We start from the raw sequence: 16,323 nt of genomic DNA on the forward strand, positions 1-16,323 counted from the left end.
GTCTTGGAGCAATTTTTAGATGCCCTACCTAACACTACCCGTAATTGGGTTCGACAGCACCCAGGGTTGACCAATGAAACAGCCATCGACCTTGCTTGTGCCTTTCACAGGAGTCTGGACTTTAGAGCTACCTCTAGCAGAACCCCAGTCCCTTCCCCTGTGCGCCCCACCATAGGGAGAGGAGCGACCCCAAGACCAATGGGGACTCAAGACCCGGAGCGTATACGGATACACCATCCCCCTCAAGCTACCTTTCCCAATACGGGTCCTCAGTGTTATAACTGTTCAGAGTGGGGTCATATAGCTCGGTATTGCCCCCAGAAAAAGGACATGGAAGAACCGATGGAGATTGGAGTTGCAAAGGGAAGGGTTTTTTGGGCCGGGGGAGATAAACCCACCTACACACTCCCTATCCTTCTCAATGGAGTGCAGAGGGTAGCACTGATTGACTCCGGCTGCAGCCAGAGCGTCATCCATCAGGAACTGATTGAACCAGGTCAAGGGATACCCCAGGCACAAGTGTTGATCGCCTGTGTCCACGGGGACCAAAGATATTATCCAGTGGCTATAATCAACTTCCAGTGGAGAGAAGAAAAAGAAACTCTTAAGGTAGGAGTGTTACCTCACCTGGATGAGGACATTATTATCGGAACGGACTATGGAGCCTTTTCCCTTTTGTTGACAAAAGCAGGACAGGAGCACACTCTGAAAATGTGGTGGAGGGAAGTCCCATATGAAGCAGGGGAGGGAGTGAGCCGAACTCCTAGAGACCAACTAAGCAAACGGCAGAAAAGGATACAACGACAACAATATGCACAAAAACCCAATAAAACAACCAGGCTGTACCCGGGAGTCACAGGCAAAGTGTGTACTGTGGCAGGAGACTTCAGACGGAGTCAACGTGACGATCCCTCATTAAAGAACGCGTGGCAGCAAGCCTTGAATCACAAGGAACATGTGGTAGGTCCGAAATTCCTCATACAGAACCAACTCTTATATAGAATCCCACATGCAGAAGACGGAAGGCAAAAACAATTGATAGTACCTAGTACTCACAGACAACAGGTCCTGCATCTTGCTCATGGGGACAAGGGGGAAGGGCATCTAGGTAGGGAGAAAACAGAGGAGGCCGTACTCAGGCGGTTTTATTGGCCCAGAGTCTTCGGGGATATCCGTAGACATTGTTCGGATTGCCCGAAATGTCAATTATATAATCCCGCTTCACACTCACCCGCTCCACTACAACCCTTACCAATCATAGAGACCCCCTTTTCACGCGTGGGCATGGATATAATTGGCCCCCTCAATCCATCCAGTAAGGGACGGCAATATGTCTTGGTGTTGGTAGATTACGCCACCTGGTATCCAGAAGCTATTCCCCTCCCCAGCATGCATACGAAAGTAATTGCCCAAGCCATGATTGATTTTTTTTCCAGGATTGGGTTCCCTAAGGAAATCTTAACCAACCAAGGCACACCCTTTATGTCCAGACTCATGGCTGAAGTAAGCAAGATCTTAGGAGTAAAACAGATCAGAACATCAGTATATCATCCACAAACTGACGGTCTCATGGAAAGATATAACCGGACTATTAAGTCCTTGCTCAGAAAGAGTATTACCGAAGATGGTAGAGATTGGGAAAATAAATCACCCCTTGTATTGTATGCGATTCGCACACACGTTCAGTCTTCTTTAGGCCATAGTCCTTTCGAATTGTTGTTTGGGCGACCACCCGAACCCTTCTCGAGATGCTAGCTGAACAATGGGAAGAGTCAGACGATGAGGTTAAAGACCTCCTAACATACACCAGGGAGTTGAGGGATACCCTACATTCCGTATGGGAAAAAGCCCACAATGCCTTACGCCAATCCCAAGAGAAGCAAAAAAAAAAGGGTATGACGCTAGGAGTGTGCTTCGTAGTCTAAATGTAGGGGACAAGGCCCTAGTACTCCTTCCCAGTAGTGAGAACAAACTATTGGCTCGGTGGCAAGGACCATACGAGGTGCTCGAACAAGTTAACCCTACTACCTATAAACTGGCTCTACCCCACGGCCACGGTAGGGAACAAATATATCATATAAACATCCTAAAAAAATGGCAAGAGCCCATGAGTGCCCAACCAGTCCGGTATATCACAAATACTAGTACCGAGGACATCCCATTCCTATCCCTTCCCTTGACACACTGTCCTGAGGAGCCTAGTCCTCAAACCAATGCAACCCTTCCAGATACACAGCTTGTTCCCCTCTTACACATTATTGATTTGTATAGGGATGTTTTTTCCAAACAGCCCGGACGTACCCAGTTAGCCGAACACCTGATTCGAACCAAAAGTGAGTCCATAACCCGACAACGACCCTATCGTATCCCAGAAGCCACAGGAACAGTAATAGAGCAAGAGGTCCAAACAATGTTAGAAGCGGGTATCATAGAACCCTCCAACAGCCCCTGGTGTTCTCTGGTAGTATTGGTCCCAAAACCAGATGGGAGTACTCGGTTTTGCATGGATTATAGACGAGTCAATGAGATAACCTATTTTGATGCTTATTCTATGCCACACATTGACGAACTCCTTGAAAAATTGGGTCAAGCCAGGTTTATGTCCACTCTTGATCTCACAAAAGGATATTGGCAAATCCCATTGAGAATAGCTGATAAGGAAAAAAACGCATTTGCAGCCCCATCAGGTCTTTACCAATTCATAGTTCTCTTTGGGTTCCATGGGGCCCCGGCCACATTTCAAAGACTCATGGATAAGGTATTACGTCCCCATCAGCCATATGCGGCTGCGTATCTAGACGATATAGTGATATATAGCAATACCTGGACAGAACATCTAGAACACTTGGGGGCGGTCTTACAGGCTTTACGGGAAGCCCATTTAACTGCAAACCCAGAGAAATGTAAGTTAGGGTTTACGAATATCAGATATCTTGGCTACGTATGAGGGTAGGGACTGGTTCGTCCCCAGATAGAGAAAGTGGATGCCATCCAACAGATACCCCTGCCAAGGATAAAGAAAGATGTACGGGCTTTCCTCGGTCTTGTTGGGTACTATCGGCGGTTTATTCCGCAATTTTCAACGGTTGCAGAACCTCTCACCAACTTGCTCAAGAAGTCTACTCCCAGCACTCTATCCTCGCTTCCCGAAGCTAGACGCCACAGCTTTGACCGCCTGAAAAATGCCCTATCCACCAACCCTGTGTTATGCTGTCCGGATTTCCAAAGACCATTTCTTTTACAGACAGACGCATCTGATGTAGGGCTTGGGGCGGTGTTATCTCAAACCCAGACGGATGGGTCCATCCACCCTGTACTGTATATTAGTAGAAAACTCCTCCTGAGAGAGACCCACTATCCCACTATTGAGAAAGAATGTTTGGCTATTAAGTGGGCTATTGAGGCATTGCACTATTATCTCACTGGGCAAACTTTTACACTTCTTACGGATCATGCACCCCTCACCTGGCTTGCTCGCAACAAAGACTTAAACGTTCGTGTTCTAAGGTGGTTTCTCTCTTTGCAACCCTTCTCCTTCCAGATTCTGCACTCTCCGGGCCGCCACATGTTGAATGCGGATTTCTTGTCTCGCTATCCTACTCCTGAGCGTCATCGACTGCTGCTCTCTAGGGGGAGTGTCTGTGGCGGGTCGGACCGGGCCGACCCACACAATATCTCGACTGGTGCTGACGCTTCCTTGGTTGACCCGAATTTGCCTCCGGGGTCAATCAATCCTGGTGGCTCGAGACTCTCTCCGCGGAAATCTGGGAGGTCAAAAGGCCAGGTCGCGGAGCTGGGGGAGAGAACGGCGGAGGATCGGAGCGGAGTCAGGAGACCGACGACAACAAGGACGAATCCAGAAGACTCGTGAGGGCCCAGGGATCGAGGAGACCCCAAGGACTATCTGCACCCCTCGAGTGCGGTGCAGGAGCGGAGAACTGAATCACTGCGGTCCCAACCAGGGACGAAGAAAGCCGGCCCCGGGAAGCAGAACCTTAAGACCTGCCACGCTTCAGGGGAAGCGTGGCCAAGTCAGGCCTATGAAGAAATCAGAAAGAAGAAGAAGAGATCAGTAAACCATGTCTGGAGGAACCGTCTGAGGAACAGAAGCCTAATATTAAAGACTTACATCATCAGAAAGTGTTATGTACCTCAAATAAAATCTACTTATCTATAGACTCAACTAGTCCTGTGTGATTGTCCTTTTGAGTGGTAGAGCAGATAACAACTGAGCTGTGGTGCAAGTGATTTTCATTGTAATTGTATTTACATAGCGCTTACTACACCAAGGAGGGGTTGAAAGGACAGTTATGTAAAAAAAATTGCATTACACAGTCTGATTATTGCTAAAATCAATATTTTGGAAGCACCATTTTATCATAAAAAGTTGAATGCGTTTTGCAGCAGTATAGTTTATACTGTGTGTAAAGGAAGTTTAAAATAATGACTTACATATTCACAGTTCTTTCTGTCACAGGTTGTGACCTCGTAGCACTAAAAATACACAAGTCACTATTTTACACAGCACCACCCAAGATTTAATTGTGTGGCTTTCTGTTAACAGACAGACCACTGCAGTGTATTAACTAATAGAGGTTTCATAACAAACTATTGTGCATTTTCGAATGAGTAGCCACTTTTTGTATTTAATTTTCTTTTAAGCTGTGTGTTATTTTATATGTAGTTACCTGACAGTGAGAGACCTAAAAAACGTACATAATGTTTTGTGTTTGGCCACACCTTTGACCCCGCCCCCACGCTCACTGACACCACCCCTATTGCATGCAGGAACTCAGTTCCCATTTTTTTTTTATGAACTTCGACAGCTGGTTGGCCTGGCTGCCCATTCCCTTGCGGATGGTGGGAGGTTGACAAGAATTGGAGCACTGCACACAGCACTGACGCATCAGTGAGTAAAGTTGACTCATTACAATATAGCTGGCACTGGTAGCACTGACCTGGGTCTCAGCTTCGCTGACTGCAGCAGTCTGACCACAGCTGAGAAGCACTCAGGTCGGGCAGCAAGCGGAAGTTATGTTTCTTTTTCGTGCTGCTGCCTGTGCCTCTAGTTTGGTGCGTGACTCATTCAATCAATCAATCAGGGTTCTTATATAGCGCAACTACTCACCCATGAGGGTCTCAAGGTGCAACCACTGTCTTAATTTTGGGCAAAAATTGAACCCTGTACATGTGTTTTTTTTATGTGAGGGGCACCTCACCTTTAAGTCGTGCAGACATGCACTGTCCTACAGTACTGTGCTAGCTGCTGCCACAGCTGCTCTCCCGCCCGTCAGTGCCTGCCTCAGCATACGGCTGCACCTAGGCCAGCTCTCACTCCCAGAAAGTGCCTGCCTCAGCATACGGCTGCACCCCTGCACCTAGGCCAGCTCTCCTGCCCCGACAGTGCCTGCCTCAGCATACGGCTGCACCCCTGCACCTAGGCCAGCTCTCCCACCCCAACAGTGCCTGCCTCAGGATATGCCTGCACCCTTGCACCTAGGCCGGCTCTTCTACCCCAACAGTGCCTGCCTCAGCATATGCCTGCACCTCTGCCAGCTCTGCCGCACCAACAGTGCCTGCCTCAGCATATGCCTGCACCTAGGCCAGCTCTGCCGCCCCGACAGTGCCTGCCTCAGCATATGCCTGCACCTCTGCCAGCTCTGCCGCACCAACAGTGCCTGCCTCAGCATATGCCTGCACCTAGGCTAGCTCTGCCGCCCGACAGTGCCTGCCTCAGCATATGCCTGCTCCTAGGCTAGTTCTGCCACACCGCCAGTGCCTGCCTCAGCATATGTCTGCACCTGGGCCAGCTCTGCCGCCCGACAGTGCCTGCCTCAGCATATGCCTGCACCTAGGCCAGCTCTGCTGCACCGCCAGTGCCCGCCTCAGCATATGCCTGCACATAGGACAGCTCTGCCGCCCCGACAGTGCCTGCACCCTTGCACATAGGCCAGCTCTCCCGCCCCGACAGTGCCTGCCTCAGCATGTGCCTGCACCTAGGCCAGCTCACTCCCAGGCAGCATCAGAAAAAGAAAGCAGTGTGTGGCATGTGCACACATTTATTAAATCCTGTGGTGCATGGAGGCACAGGATGTTACACCACCGGGCCGGGAGGCACTATTACATGGTTCTCTGCTCAGACTCCCAAGGCCCTCCAGCCCTCCACCCCAACCCCCCAAAAAACATGAGTGAAGCCAACAATAGTACCAAACTAACATAACTAGAAGTCATCCACAAACTTTGGTAAACACTGTTTAATATTATTTCTGTACCACGAAAATGATTTGCTGTGTGAATTGGGGGCATTAATGGTTGTCGATGATGAGGAGTACGAGGTTCTAGAAATGTTTGTCAGGAGCAGGTCCTTACGCCTACAAAATGTTGACGGGGAACGGGGGGAGGAGGGGTGGCCTCGGCATCGAAAAGTTTGAACTCCTCAGTTTTAGGACCAGCATTACGCCATTTTCTTTCCTTTTATTCCTTTCTATTTTTTAAAAAATTTGGCAAACTAAGGGCTCTTTCTTCGTCTTTAATTAATGTACTTTAACTGTATTGAAACACTTTTAAAGTCTCGGCTTGGGCTGTGAAGGCTAGTTCGCATTTCGATGACTGTCTCTCAACCTCCCTAATATTTAGTTTGGAAGTTGTTGGCTGAAATACAAACTCTGGGCAGCTCTGCGTGACCTGGCGCGTCCTGCACATTGCTCCTGGCAGTGCCGCTGCCGGCCAGCAGGTGGAGACACAGCCCTGCGGACGCGCTGGGAGTAAAGCCAGGCTAGAGGCAGACAGTGATGTGTCGGGCCAGCTGGGGGAGAGAGCATCGGGGGAAAAAAACACAGAACAAAGAAAGAAGGGAGGAAACTAGCAAAGAGCTGCACTTTTGGGAGCAGCCAAGTGAAGGAAGGGGTCCCCGGCAGAGGCTGCAGGAGCGGGAAGGGGCGGGAGTCCCAGCGCCCGGCGGGGGCGGCACCGGACCCCCTGGCAGCAGAGGGCGAGCTCCCCGCAGCGCCCTGGCCCCTGGCGCTGGAAGTGGCCCTGCGCGCGCGCTGCGCGGGTCCGCGGTGCCGGGGTTTGCGCGCGCGCAGGCGGGGCCCGGAGGAACCCGAGGGTCCCGAACTTCCAGCCCGACTGCGGATCCGGGGAGACCGGGGCCAGGAGCGACGGAGCCCGGCGGGAGAGCCCCGGGGGAGATGGGGTGAGTGCGCTCGGCGCCAGGGGGGCACCCGGGGTGCAGGGGGCGCCTTCAGCGTTCCGCTTCAAAAGTGCCAGGGGGCAGAGCCCCCCGGAGGAGATGGAGTGAGTGTGTCCCTTGCAAGAGTGGACTGGGGGCAGATCCCAGCGGCGATGGGGCGACTGTGCCCGATGAAACGGCACTATAGGCTGTGTAGTTCTGTGGATGCCCAGTCTGGTCAGTGCCGGGGGCAGCCTGGCAGAGCCTGGGGTAGATGGCCTGATTGCAAAGCTGTCAGATCCCTCGTGGGGACGGGGTGGGCGGGTAGAGTGGGTGAGCGCACTAGAAGGAGTGGGGGTGTTCTACTTAAGTGCGAGGGTGCAGACTGGCAGAGCCCGGGAGGCGGCGGGGTGAGTGTGCCACTGCGAGGGGGCAATGACAGGAGGGCTTGGCTGGCACCCGCCGTGTTCAGTTTCTGAAGTCCAGGGGGCAGACTAGCAGATCCTTGGAGGAGGAGGGACGAGGAAGAAGGGACTGGTGGCTCTCTGAGAGAAGGGGTCTGGGGACTCACTGAGAGATGGGTCTGGGGGCCTCACTGAGAGATGGGTCTGGTGGCCTCACTGAGAGATGGGTCTGGGGGCCTCACTGAGAGATGGGTCTGGTGGCCTCACTGAGAGATGGGTCTGGTGGCCTCACTGAGAGAGGGGTCTAGTGGCCTCACTGAGAGAGGGGGCTAGGGACTCACTGAGAGAGGAGTCTGGGGACGCACTGAGAGAGGAGTCTGGGGACGCACTGAGAGAAGGTGTCTGGGGACTCACTGAGAGGGGTCTGAGGCTTCATGGCTCACTGAGAGAGGAGTCTGGGGGACTCACTGAGAGAAGCGGTCTGGAGAGTCACTGAGAGGGTTCTGAGGCTTCAGGGCTCACTGAGAGAGGGGTCTGGTGGCCTCACTGAGAGAGGAGTCTGGGGGGACTCACCGAGAGAGGTCTGAGGCTTCAGGGCTCCCTGAGAGATGGGTCTGGGGGCCTCACTGAAAGAGGTGTCTGGGGGTTTCACTGTCTGCCCAGTGTATTCAGGTTCAGAGCTTGCAGGGTGCAGACTGGCAGATATGTGCTCCCTTTAAAAGGGCAGCAGAGTCCGCTTGGGGGCGTCGGATGTGTTCGGTTTAAGAAGTGGGGGCCTTTGGGGTCTCACAAGTCTTCAGTTTAAAGCATGTATGTCGGAGTTGTGTTCTTTCGGGGCGTGGCGTTGGATGTTCATTTTAGGGGTGGTGGAGCCAGGAGGCTCTTTGGGGCCTCATTTGTGGTCAGTTAAGGAGGAATGGACTGATCTGTGATCTCTCTATGAGAGGGGGAGCGAGATCTGCGACTTGTGAGCCTGGTGGTTGATAGAAATGGCTCTTTGTAGGTGTGAGTGGGGTTTTCTTTGAGACTTGGGACAAGGAGTCTTTCTGCCGCTTTCAGGAGGTCTCAGTTTGCTCGGGATGGTCTTTTGGGGACCTGAACTGCTTGGAAAAGTGTTGGGTGGATTTCATGATACATAGCTCTGAAGTTTCCCATGTCTTTCCAGCCCATACAGCCCGTATTTATTCTTTGCATTCCAGGTCTTGTCATCTAAAGTGTACACTGGGGCAAGCAGGACTGCAAAAACCAGAAGGCAAATGGGGACATAATACAAGCCCCGGGGCGCCACTTTTCTTTTTTAGATGCCCTGTGGTGCAGAGTGCAGACCCATATCTACGAGGCCAGGCAAAGCCACTTTGTGTGGCTTTTCATGGCCTTGTACACATGGTGTAATGCAATGCAGCTCAACTCGTTGCGTCTGGGCGTTCCATGGGCATCGCATTGGGATTTCCTACCCGACACCCATGGAGTTTGACATTGTGTGCTGGCTGAAAGGACTGAAATGTACTGTATCTTGTAAATATGGCGAATTCCTGCCCTTTTTAAATTGGTGTAGGGCAGTACAACAACGTTGTCCTATGCAGTGTTTTTGTAAATATGCCCCCTGGATTGGATGAGATACTGACCGTTGTTGATGAAGAAGGGTTTTGAGCCCCGCTGGCACAGATGCACTTAAGAAACGGGGGCCTCTCAAGCCAGGGGCTCTGAAAAGTTGGACATTGAAGCCTGGAAACGTGGCAGGGCTGCTTAGTGACTCTTAATAAACTGAGCTCCAGTATCCCAGGAAGGGTCTAAAGATGGGGGCTGTGGGGTGTCGGAGCTCCGAGAAGCCCCGCTATCTTGTCGTTGGCAAAGGTTGGCGATATCGACTTCTTGTTTCATGTCCTTGGACTGGGTCTTAGTCCAGGAGAGCTTGGAAGTTGCTGTCAAAACAAGTGCTCTGTTCTTTTGAAGGCGCATTTTAACCATCTTGAACTTCTCAGACTTGCCTTGTTTATAGCCCCCAGATGCATTTACTGAGTGGAGAGTTTGAAAACTGCGTGGGGTGTCCCCCTCTATCTGCTGTCACCACTTCCTCTCAAGAACACCCTGCTCACAGCAGGCCCCGACACTCAGATTCCCATCTATTCCACATCGGGCCTTTATTTCTTTATTCCCCATAAAATCCAAACACACATCTGGTCGTGTTTATTACAAACAGGAGAAAAAATCCATTAAATGGCATACACAATTATCAACAGTACACAAGTATTTACATCCTTGATGCAATAGTAAGTCAATAATCTCTTAACCTTGTCTCCACCCAGAGTCCCGATTGACCACCCTGCTGGCCCTTTGAGCTTCTTGAGATTTGAATGGGACCCTTCTGTCAACTCTGGGGCCCATTACTGAGTTTAACTTGGTGTAAATTCACCTCCTACCCAACACCCAGGAGCCATGCCAACTAGAAAGCTGAACCCAAAACCACCACGCCAGAGCCAACCCAAAAGAGGGATCTCATCTCCCCTTGGCGCACTTGGGCCTGGGCAACCAGGCAGTACATTGGTTGCTAATGGAAAGCACCATCTCAACACCTTCCCCAGGCAGTGATATAAAGTACCTGTGACGGGTTAGGATCAGTCGCAGAAGCACCAATCAGCCCCTGTGGATCACTGAAGGTCCACTGCCCCTACTTGGGAGTTAAAAATGAGCCAAATCTGGAGTTCACCTGACGTTTTGGAACGTCTGATGCCAAAGTTTCTATTCACAGATGCTCCATATGGAGCAAAGACTGGGGGTAGCTGGTCACTAGCAGGTATATTCCAACACAATGGTCTGTCTGATGTCACCGGCCACTTCCGTTGTGGCTCACCTCCAACCACGGAATGTAACCAGCAAGCTCTTCTGTCCGCCGTGATGCTGGTCAGTGAGTGCTCTAGACCTGTAAAGGGCACTCGGACTCTGAAAGCGCCAAGAGGCCACGCACTTCGTAGTAAAGCACTACAGAGGTGCCCATAACGCACTCTATTGGTCTTTTTGGCATGGTTATATTGGCATCTATAGGCGTTCTGGGTCGAATTATAATAATTTTGGGGAGAGAAACAATTTTATAAATCTGCACATTTCTTGTGCTTGTTTTTTCGAATCATCTCCGGGAAACTCGACTGAAAGGGCCTCTATTGTGGCACCCACTGGTGGAGTGGAAGGTCAGAATGTCCTGCTCCCCGGGCCTGGAGGGGAACAACATTCAAACGAGCTTTTGCAAGAAGCACAGCAAACACGACTGTCCCCGGAGGCGGATCCCGGAGGCGGCTCCTGGTTGTTTGTCAATAGCACATGCTCGGGGACAGGCTTGTTGGAGAAGGCTGGAGGCGGGGGAGTGCGGGCTATTTAGTGCCTCCTTCCTCATTAGGAGAAGATCAGCTCTGCACAGCACCCTGCAGCAGAAACCACTTGGCCCCCCCTGGCCGCCCCCAGGAGTATGGAGGGGACAAAGGCGCCCTTCCAGGGCCACTTGCATGAGTTTTGCACAAAAAGCTCAGAGCAGCAGCGGGCAAACCTGATTCTGATCTTAACATAACGACATTACAGAAAGTCCCTGTTCTGCAGGGAGCACCCGCTCATAAGCCGCCATCGCAAGCGTCAACAAGCATTTCTAAAGCCAGTATTGGCAACAGTAGTGCTGGAACAGTTTTCAGAGTGGGGGGTGCTGCCATCAATGTTACGTCACAGAAGCCGGAGGGATTGAGGGAAATCCAAGCATCACAAAACAACAAGTGTAGCAAATGAGTGTCGCCCATTCAGTGGTAAGGGTGTAGTATGCAACTGGCGGTGCGTTTCGGAGCACACTGTCACAAATATATTACTAAAGCATGGTGTTAAAGGTCACTGTCATTTACAGGCAGCACATTTTCCATTTAAATGAGCACTAAATTTGCATAAATATGCAGTTTTACTGATAAAACCATATAGCGCACAAACAACGAGTAGAAATTGGGTTTCAGTGAAAAATTATAATTTGCACATCATTAAATCAAGTCTTACTTTGTTTCGATCCTATTAAAACAGCTTTTTAGTCTATTTAGAGGTATTTCAGTTTTGTTGTTAGAAATAAATGCCAACCTACAGCCTTTCCTTTCACTCTCCTCATACTGCAGCGAGATCGTCACATAGTTCACTTTACAAAATCTTTTTACTTTGTGGTCTTCATGTTAAGTGATAATGCAGCAATTTGTCAAAGGACATAGCCTGACATTTGACCTTTGTCTGAATGCACAGTAAATGTGACGAGATAGAGGTAAAAAACCTTCTGAACTCCAGCATGGTTATTTCTGGGGGTGCTCTAGCACCTTTTTCTCCCCTACTTCCAGCACTTATGATTGGCAACATGCATTAGGGGCTAGATTTATGTAGCTATTTTCATGTCACAAACGGTCCGATTCTGCAAATCGAGCCGTTTGCGACATTAATATAGCATTTTGGCATGTACCAGTGCTATTTTGCGATTCGGTAAGCTATTTACCGACTCACAAAATAGGTTTGCAAGTCGCTATTTGGAAAGGGCGTGCCAAAGGCGTCCCTTCCAAATAGCGAGTCGCTGTGGTATGTAAGATTGTTTTACGACCGTGAATGCGGTTGCAAAACAATTGCTGTTGCCAGTTGGTGGTAACCCATTCACAAACTCCTTCCCCTTTCTGAATGGGGGAGCCAACATTTTTTTTCAAAAATCTGAAAAAAGGAAACTTTTCATTTCTGCTTTATTTAAAGAGCTGTCACGGACATGGTTGTCTGCTGTCCTCAGCATCCCTGTGAGTGCTGGCCATTCCCAATGGGGGTGCAAATTGTGACCTACCTCATGAATATTGATGATGTTGCTCACTTGCGACCACATTGAGAGTTGCTAAATGTGTCTGAGACACATTAGTACATTTCATTTTGCGAGTCCCTAATTGCGAGTCACAAAAAACTATAATTAGAGACTCGCAAAATGAAATGGTCGTACATCTGGCCCTGGAAGCTTAAAAGTAAAAATGACACCTTCTAAACGTGGTGTGCATATGATTGTCACAAAATAAGTAAAAAGTAACCCACCACAAAAAATAATGAAAAAAACATCAAACGAAAGCAGAAATGTGTCCTTGGCACTGAAGTGGACTTCTTTTTAGACTGATATTTGCAAATAAGTATTTCATCACTAACCATGAAGTGGGCTGATCAGTTGGCCCATACTGTATGATGTGGTTAGTGCAAGCAAAAAGTGAATGACACAAAAACAGATCAGTGTATGTATTATGTATATCATTTTTTTTTTTTTTTTTTTAATATGCGACTTGCGAGACAGCAGTTTGTTTCATTTCTGTAAGTCCCAAGTGTGTTGTGACAATTTAAAATACATGTTGTAATCCTGTCCATTTCTGAAGCAGTTCATGATCAAAGCCACAAACTGGGAGACTCTTGTGTAGGAAGCTGGCCTGTGTGTGGTGAACACCTATGGTGTTATCACCCTATAACAGGGATCCCCTATTAGTGAAGTGTAGACAGTGTCTAGGAAGTCAGGCTCTCTAGAGGTAGCTGTGGATGAGCAACCAAGACGTATCTAGGTAACGTGCAAAGCTTATGCAATACCACTTATAGTCACACAGCACTTACACACATGAAAGAACCACACAGTGTAACAAAAATAAAGGTACTTTATTATAGTAACACAAACACTAAAATACTAGTTAGGCAATACTGTACTAGCAGGTGAGTAAACACACTATTATATACATCTGAGTAATCAGGAGTGGGCATTGAAAGCAACAGAAAACAGTGAAATAACAGTAAACAATAGGGACCCTGGGACAGACCAAACCATATACTAAAAAATGGAATGCGAAAGGCAGACCCCCAGCCAGGCAAATGTAATCTGTAGAGGGGAGCTGGAGGAACTAGGAACCCCAAAACGTAAGTACCAGAGTGCCCCTCATCGACCCAGAGAGAAGAGGTAAGTACCAGTTTTTTTCCCAAACCCACAGATAAACTTTGTAGAGGAACTGTGCAAGACCCAAGCAAGACGGGAAGAAGCAGACAATGGATTCTGACAGAAGAGGACCTGCAAATGAAGAGGACCAAGTCCAGTTCCAGTTGGAGTATCCAGTTGGGGCAGGAGCCACTACCCAGCCTTCTGGAGATGCAGGACCAGGTTGACGGTGAAGACCAGGAGTCGGCTATGCAGCACAGGGGCAGAGGAAGAGTTCAAGAAGTGATGCAGTCGATGTCCCACATCGGAAGAAGAGTTGCAGTCCGTCAGTGGTGTGGAAAAACCACCAACAAGCTTTGGCAAAGGCAAGAGTTGCAAAAGAGGAGTTGCAGAGCCTCTGGGGACCAGGAAGCTCTGAGGGGACTCAACCCAAGGAGGGGAGTTCCAGGCGACCCTCAGCAGTGAGGAGAGCCAGAAGTTGAGGATGCAGCCCCCACAGGCAACTTGCAGACACAGGAGTCGCAGTGAGGCCCACTCAGCAAATGTGGAAAGGAGTCCCACGTCGGGGGAGCAGCAGGCAGGAGACTACGCGTTGCAGAAAAGAGTGCTGGAGGCCGGGGCTACACGGAGCCTGAAGATCCCTTTGAAGGAGAGTCAACAAGCCTTGGTAGCTGCAAGAGTCACGCTGCACTTGCTGCCCTCAGAGGATGCACAGCCGTGGAAATGTTGCAGTTGCTGAAAGGAGCTGGAGAAACAATGTTGCACAGCTAAGTCGTATCTGGAGCTTCAGATTGCATGTTCCTGTGAAGTCCAGTTGCGTGAGGGAGACCTTAAATAGCCATAAAAGGGGGTTTGGTCACCTATCAAGGTGACCAGCTATCAGGAGGGGCCTGTGATGTCACCTGCCTGACCTGGCCACTCAGATGCTCCCAGAGGCCTCTGCCCACCTTGGATTAAAGATGGTAGAATCAAGTGGCTACCTGGAGGCCACCTCTAGGGTGGTGATGGACAGGGGAGTAGTAACTCCCATTTCCATTGTCCAGTTTTGTGCCAGAGCAGGGACTCGGGGTGTCAGAACTGGTGCAAACCGATTTATGTGAGGAGGGCACCAAATGTGCCCTTCAAAGCATACCAGTGGCTTCAGGAGGCTACCATTCCCAAGCTATGTAATGGCAAAGGAAATCCTTTGTTCTGCCTTCGTGGGCTTGAGCTGTTCAAGCAACAGGAGGGTAGAAACCTCTCTGTAGTATGGCAGCAGCGCGGGCTACCCAGAAAAAAAAACCCTGCAAACTGGTAGGAGCAAATCTGGGGGTCCTCTAAGGAGTGCATTGAATCATACAACCAATACTGATAACAATACAGGGGTATGATTCCGACATGTTTGATACCAAACATGCCCAGGTTCGGAGTTAACATTGTGTAGCTGGACATATGGCAGGCCTGCAGATACACTTTGCATGGGCCCCCATGGGTGGCATAATATATGCTGCAGCCCAAGGGGAACCCCTGGTGCCCCAATGCCCTGGGTACCTAGGTACCATATACTAGGGACTTACATGGGGCAGCAGTATGCCAATTGTGGGTGCACAAAGCCGGGAACAACCAAATTGAGAGGGAGAGCACGCAGTCACTAGGGTGCTGGTTAGCAGGTCCCAGTGAACACAGTGAAAAACAGACAACAGGCAAAAAGTGGGGGTAAACATGCCAAAAAGAGGGTACTTTCCTACATCTTGCAGTCGCTGGAAGCTTGGACTGTACAACGTGGCCGCAAAGATGTGGTATTCGATACCATTTCCACCTGCAGACCTGCTCGTTGTGGTGCCTTAGTGCAACTGGATTAGTTCCATTGTACACCTGGTACTGAGACAAAATGAGTAATTATTCTACATTCACCAAACATACTTTTGACTTACATTACAATCTTGCCAGAACCTAATTGAGCATCTGCAATCAGCCTGATGGTCCTAATCGACATGAATCAACCTGCGAGGGAGTAATCTCCAAAAGCGTATGATAATACCAATCACCTTCTCCCTGTCAAAAGTAAACTGGCCCTGGTGACATTATTTGTTCCGCCAGTGGATTTCAGGACGACACAAGTTTGGATGAGTCCTGAGTAAGGCTTTGCAAACTAATGCCAAGTCGAAACACTGTTGACAACGCCACCTACGCCTTCTGACATGACTGAAGATTACAATTGTGCACTGCTAGTCGGCCACTGTATTCAAGCATGTCACCTTTGAATTTCAGCTACAGCAGAAGTTCACTCCCTCTTTGTGTGAGCAATTGTTTGACGTCTTGTCCCACTCTCTGACCCTCGTCAGAATTTAACTGGAAGCAAATATGCCTCTTAAATCCTTTATTTTGTGTTCCTGCTGCTGCCTTCATGGCACTGAGAGCAGGGGCTGCATGCACAAGGGCCTGGGCAAGAAGGGGTATCAGCTGTTACCCTTTTGACACCCAACCTCACATGCACTTTTTCATTTAAACACTGAAAATACTTTTTCAGAATTGTCCTTGTTCTGCTTTAATATGCTGTAACACTACAAAAGTCAAAATATTCAAATAATGTTTTTTTTTTTTTTTTTTTGTTTTTTTTTTTTTTACACTGAATTGTCACCTCTCACAAAGGCCAGGGGCCATTTAAGAGTAACAGCTTTACACCCCTCACTCCCCCATTGCATCCAGTAAAATTGGAAACCAGTGATCCCAGCCCCCAACATCAATAAATTATGAAACAGCTATTGTTGAACTCTGATGTGTTATGTTAGGGGAGTATCTGTAGCCCAGCTATAGCTAGTCACTTG

The 16,323-nt window shown here is 49.3% G+C and overlaps 1 protein-coding gene across 1 annotated transcript in view; it reads left to right on the forward strand.

The window, feature by feature from the left end:
* Positions 1-6,703: 6,703 nt before the first annotated feature.
* HOMER3 (homer scaffold protein 3) overlaps positions 6,704-16,323 on the forward strand; it is a 238,895-nt gene continuing 229,275 nt past the window's right edge. Inside the window, exon 1 of the mRNA XM_069216372.1 lies at positions 6,704-7,195. Coding sequence (XP_069072473.1) covers positions 6,792-7,195 — 404 coding nt within the window. The 5' untranslated portion in view covers positions 6,704-6,791. The remainder of the gene's footprint in view (positions 7,196-16,323) is intronic.

The sequence above is a fragment of the Pleurodeles waltl genome, chromosome 12, assembly GCF_031143425.1.
Source record: "Pleurodeles waltl isolate 20211129_DDA chromosome 12, aPleWal1.hap1.20221129, whole genome shotgun sequence".
Taxonomy (NCBI): Eukaryota; Metazoa; Chordata; class Amphibia; order Caudata; family Salamandridae; genus Pleurodeles; species Pleurodeles waltl.